Source organism: Lipotes vexillifer, unplaced genomic scaffold, assembly GCF_000442215.2.
Source record: "Lipotes vexillifer unplaced genomic scaffold, Lipotes_vexillifer_v1.1 scaffold185, whole genome shotgun sequence".
NCBI classification, from domain to species: domain Eukaryota; kingdom Metazoa; phylum Chordata; class Mammalia; order Artiodactyla; family Lipotidae; genus Lipotes; species Lipotes vexillifer.
In genome coordinates this window covers 1,476,234-1,482,233 of record NW_006794406.1, presented here as the reverse complement: position 1 = coordinate 1,482,233, position 6,000 = coordinate 1,476,234, and the positions used below count along the sequence as shown (strand labels likewise).

The 6,000-nt window shown below is 39.9% G+C and overlaps 1 protein-coding gene across 5 annotated transcripts in view; it reads right to left on the bottom strand.

Moving 5' to 3' along the window:
• KLHL32 (kelch like family member 32) overlaps positions 1–6,000 on the bottom strand; it is a 235,811-nt gene that overhangs the window by 28,200 nt on the left and 201,611 nt on the right. For all 5 annotated transcript variants that reach the window (XM_007467190.1, XM_007467191.1, XM_007467193.1 and 2 more), the window contains one exon: positions 213–271. In XM_007467190.1, the coding sequence (XP_007467252.1) occupies positions 213–271 (59 nt within the window). The remainder of the gene's footprint in view (positions 1–212; positions 272–6,000) is intronic.

Genomic DNA, 6,000 nt, shown 5'->3' with positions numbered 1-6,000 from the left:
CCCTACATTATGCAAAACTCTGAAATTCTGTGTTTTGTGAGAAAAAAAAAAAAGGCAACCAAAAAGCAGTTTATCCAGATGCTTCCTTTTCTCTATGTAAGTTTAAGTTGCATGTGTGTGTATAGACTTGTCATTCCAACTCCTAATTACTGTAGCAATCTTTAAAAATTCATTTTAATTAAGGTAATGAGCTTTTCTTATATGAGTCTTACCTGGTTAGGTTCATATACCATTAGTCTGTTCTGATATTGTGCCGTGTTAGTTACTCCACCTGTAATGGATTAACACGTGTTAGGCTTTCATGAATAAGAAATGGGATATTCCAACATGAGAATGAGATACAATTAAAGGAAAATTAGATACTGCTGAGGGTCTGTATACCCTCGTGGTGAACCCACGACATAATTAAGAAGCTTATTGTTGAAGCAGTTGCATTTTCAAGAAACATTTCAGAAGCGATCCAGCTGAGAGCAAGCAACAAGTATGCTGAGATTTCCAGGAGGCCCCCAATTTTGTCAAGCTGCTCTGCATGGCCAGAATGAAGGGCAAAGTATGGTGAGGGAGTGGGAGCAAGCATAGCGCACTTAGACAAATCTCTGTACAGTTTATGCCGGGGCAGAGTTATATGGAAAAGTCTTGTCCTTAGCTACCTTGGTAATTTTACAGCTCTAGTCTTATGTGCACTAACATAGTGATATCTTGATGTCTCTTTGGAAGACCCATATCTAAGAAAAGACATTACTTATCAAAAGAGATCTAGAGCCAGTGCTATCCAACAGAATATAATAAGAACCGCAAACAGGAGTTACATATGCCATTTTAAACTTCCCAGTGGTCACATTAAAAAGTAGTGCTCCCGTCATGGGCTTCCCTGGTGACGCAGTGGTTGAGAGTCCGCCTGCTGATGCAGGGGACACAGGTTCGTGCCCCTGTCTGGGAAAATCCCGCATGCCGCAAGCGGCTGGGCCCGTGAGCCATGGCCGCTGAGCCTGTGAGTCTGGAGCCTGTGCTCCGCTACAGGAGATGCCACAGTAGTGAGAGGCCCGTGTACCAAAAAAAAAAAAAAAAAAAAGGAGTGCTCCCTTATCTGTGGGGGACACATTCCAAGGCCTGCAGTAGACACCTTAAAGTGTGGATAGTACCAAACAATATATATTTTTTGTTTTTTCCTATACATATATACCTATGATAAAGTTTAATGTATAAATTAGGCACAGTTAGAGATTAACAACAATAACTAATAATGAATTTGAACAATTATAACCATGTACTCTAACAGAAGTTATGTAAATGTGGTCTCTCTCTCAAAATACCTTACTGTATTGTACTCCTCCTTCTGGTGATGATGTAGATGATAACCTACTTGATGAGATGAAGTGAGGGGAATGACATAAGCATTGTGACATATCATCAGGCGACTACTGACCTTCTGACAGTACGTCAGAGGGAGGATCATCTGCTCCAGGTGACCCTGGGTCATTGAGCCATGATGATGTCAATGGTTAAATGTCAAAAGCAGACCATGTCAATGGCTGGGGATCTGGAGCACGATGGAGTGGAATGGCACGAGATTTCATCATGCTATTCAGGACAGTGCACAATTTAAAACTTCCGAACTGTTTACTTAGGGAATTTTCCATTTAACATTTTCACACCATGTTTGATTGTGGGTAACTGAAACCACAGAAAGCAAAACTGCAGATAAGGGTGAACTGCTGTGTAGCAAAAATATTACCATTTCAACATAAAAATTAATAAAAAATTATTGAGGTATTTTATATTCTTTTTTTCATACTGAGTCCTCAAAGTCCTGTGCATTTTTGACACAGAACAAGTCAATCCAGATTAGCCACCTTTCAAGTGCTCAATAAGGTAATGAGCCTTTCTTATATGAGTTTTACCTGGCTACCAGCTACCATATTGGACAGCGCAGATAACAGCTGCTGTTATCCTCAACTTTTTTGAAGCCCTTTTGACAACAGCTTAGATCCAAAAGACTTAAGACCTTCTGCTAGATCAAGAACCACTAAAATCCTATCACAATTCTAGCTAAGATTCTCCCATTTGTCCTCATACTTCTTTTCACGTTTGGGGTGTACACTGAGACCTGTAAAACCCAGAAATTATTGATTCTACTTTAATTTTTACGACCAAATGGAAAAACTATAAAACAACACATAAAAGAGCACAGTGAGAAAATAACACTAGTAGATATTAAATATTAGGTAGTAAAATAACAGAAATATGAGAACCCCCCCCCAAAAATCTATCCTTAGAAATATTGCCCTATACAGAGTTCTAGATGCTAGCGAAAAATGAATAACATTCTTATTTTAATAAGTATCAAAAAGAAGCAACTCATTTTGCAATAAAGATCTAAAATTGAGCCAAATTATAAGTTTCATAGGGAAATTTTTTGATTTTAAAAAATGTGTACCAGGGCAGGATCAAGAAAGCAGAGTAAGAAGATCCTGAGCTTACCTCCTCCCACAAACACACCAAAACGGTAACTACAAATCTCTGAGAATGACCTGAAGACTAGCAGAACAGATTTTCTGCAACTAAGGATATTGAGATGAGAAGTAGGGACACAGATGTAGCCTAGTCAGAACCCACACACTGGGTACAGCAACCACAAGCGGGAGGGATATCACAACCACAGTGGTGGCCGCCCCTGATGAGCAAGGAGTCTGAGCCCCACATTGGGATTCCCAGCCCAGAGGACCTGCACCAGGAAACAAGCCCCAATAATGTGCAGCTTTGAAAACCAATGAGGATTATATTCAGGAGAGCCAGAGGGATGTGGGAAACAGAGACTGCTCTTGAAGGGCTTGGACACAAACTCACTCACTCCAAGTCCCAGTGCAAAGGCAGCAGCTTGAAAAGTACCTGGGTCATATGAGAAGGAGATTCACTGACTAATTTTAGGGCATGTGCCAAAGGAGCAACAATCTGGTGGAACTTTCTCTAGGGACAGAAGTGCTGGCAGGCATCTTTTTACTTTCCTTCCACCTAGGTGGCCCAGCACAGGTGGGCACCATTTTTGTCACACTCAGTCAACCTAGCTAACACCATCCACCCTGCCCCAGCATCCCTTGAGGATCAGCCCTGCCCAACCGGCCTGTCTCAGCTGGCCCCTCCAAAGCAGCTCCTGCCTCACCCTATCAAGTGAGCTGCTCCAGCCAGCACTGACCGGTGTCTCACCAAGGTATCTGTCACACTGGAGACCAGTCCCATAAACAGTGCACCTGTAACAGTCATGGCCAGGCCTTGCAGCCAGTCATGCTGGGGGCCAGCCCCACCCACCAGCATACCTGCACCAATCACAGCCCAAACAAAACAGGAAGGTACAGGTATCCCACACAGGGGGAACCCCTAGAGTTCCTGGCTCTGGTAAGCAGGGGAAATTGCACCACTGGGCCCCATAGGACACCTACCTAAGGCCACTCTTTCAAACGGAGAGACCTAGCTGATATACCTAATACAAAGAAAGAAACAACCACAGAGAGTTAGGCAAAACGAAGAGACAAATAAATACCTTCCAAACAAAAGAACAAGACAAATCCTCAGTAAAACAACTAAACAATATGGAGATAAGCAAATTACCAGATAAAGTGTTCAAAGGAATAGCCAAAATGATGCTCACCAAACTGAGGAGAAGAATGGAGGAACATAATGAGAACTTTCAACAAAGAGACAGAAAATGTAAAACAGAACCAATCAGAACTGAAGAATACAATAACTGAAATGAAAAATACACCAGAGGGAACCAACAGCAGATGCAGAAGAATGGATCAACCATCTGGAAGACAAGGTAGTGGAAATCATCCAATCAGAACACCAAAAAGAAAAAAGTTAAAAAAAATGCAGATAGTTTAAGGGACCTCTGGAACAACATCAAGCTTACTAAAATTCACAACAAAGGGGTTCCAGAAGGAGAAAAGAGAGAAATGGGGACAGGAAACCTATTTGACGAAATAATGGTTAAAAAACTTCCCGAACCTAATGAAGGAAACAGACATCCAAGTCCATGAAGCGCAGCGTCCCAAACAAGATGAAACCAAAGAGACCTACACCAAGACACATTACAATTAAAATGTCAAAAGTTAAAGATAAAGAGAAGATATTAAAAGCAGCAAGAGAAAAACAACTAGTTACTTACAAGGGAACCCCCATAAGATAATGAGCTGAGTTTTTAGCAGAAAATTTACAGTCCAGAAGGAACTGGCACAATATATTCAAAGTGCTGAAAGGAAAAAACCTTACAACCAAGAAGACACTACCTGGCAAGTTTATCTTTCAGAATTGAAGTAGTGTCTTTCAGAACTGAAGAGTTTACTACACAAATAAAAGCTAAAGGAGGGCTTGCCTGGTGGCGCAGTGGTTGAGAGTCCGCCTGCCGATGCAGGGGACGCGGGTTCGTGCCCCGGTCTGGGAAGATCCCACATGCCGCAGAGCGGCTGGGCCCGTGAGCCATGGCCGCTGAGCCTGCGCGTCCGGAGCCTGTGCTCCGCAACGGGAGGGGCCACAACAGTGAGAGGCCCGCATACCGCAAAAAAAAGCTAAAGGAGTTCATCACCACTAAACCAACATTACAAGAAATGTTAAGGGAACTTCTTCAAGCAAAAAAGAAAAGGCCATAACTAGAAACAAGAAAATTATGAAAGAAAAAATCTCACTGGTAAAAGCAAACATACAGTAAAGGTGGATAAGAACCACCTACAAAGCTAGTATGAAGGTTAAAAGACAACAGTAGTAAAATCATCTATATCTAAAATAATTAGTTAAGTGATACACAAAATAAAAAGATGTAAAAGATAACATCAAAAACATAAAATGTGGAGGATGGACAAAAATGCAGTGTTTTTAGAATGCACTCTAACTTAAGTGACCATTAATTTGAAATAAACAGCTATATACATAGGTTGTTACTATAGGAACCTCATGGTAACCAAAACCTATAACAAATACACAAAAAATAAAAAGAAAGGAAAGAAAACATATTACTAAAGAAAGTCACAAGGGAAGAGAACAAGAGAAGAAGAAAGAAGAGGGAAGAACTATAAAAACAACCAGAAAAACATTAGCAAAATAGCAATAAGTGCATACCTATCAATGATCACTTCAAATGTAAATAGATTAAGTGATCCAATCAAAAGATAGGGTAGCTGAATGGATAAAAAAACAAGATATATATATACACACACACACACTACCTATAGGAGAATCACTCCAGATCTAAACACAAACACAGACTAAAAGTAAAGGGATGGAATAATATACTCCATGTAAATGGAAATGAAAAGAAAATTGGGATAGCAATACTTATATCATAAAAAATAGACTTTAAAATAAAGACTGCAACAAGAGACAAAAAAGTGTTATGTAATAATAAAGGCATCAATCCAACAAGAGCATATGACACATAAATATTTATGCACCCAACATAGGAGCACCTAAATACATAAAGCAAATATTAACATACATGAAGGAGATATTGACAGTAATACAATAGTAGGGGACTTTAACACCCCACTTGCATCAATGGATAGATGATCTAGACAGAAAATCAGTAAGGAAATATTGCCCTTAAATGACACATTAGGCCATACAGCCTTAATAGATATACAGAACCTTTCATCCAAAACCAGCAGAATACAGATTCTTTTCAAGGGCACATGGATCATTCTTCAGGATAAATCACATTAGTCCACAAAAAAGTCTCAATAAATTTAAGGAGACTGAAATCATTATCAAGCGACTTTTCTGACCACAACAGTATGAAACTAGAAATCAATTATAAGAAGAAAACTGGAAAAAACACAAACACGCAATAGATGAAGAAAAAGAATTTGACAAAATTCAACACCGATTTATGTTAAACACTCTCACAACAGAGTGGGTATAGAGGGAACACACTTCACTGTAAAAAGGACCACATATGACAAACCCACAGCTAACATAATACTGCAAGGTAAAAAGCTGAAATATTTCCTCTAA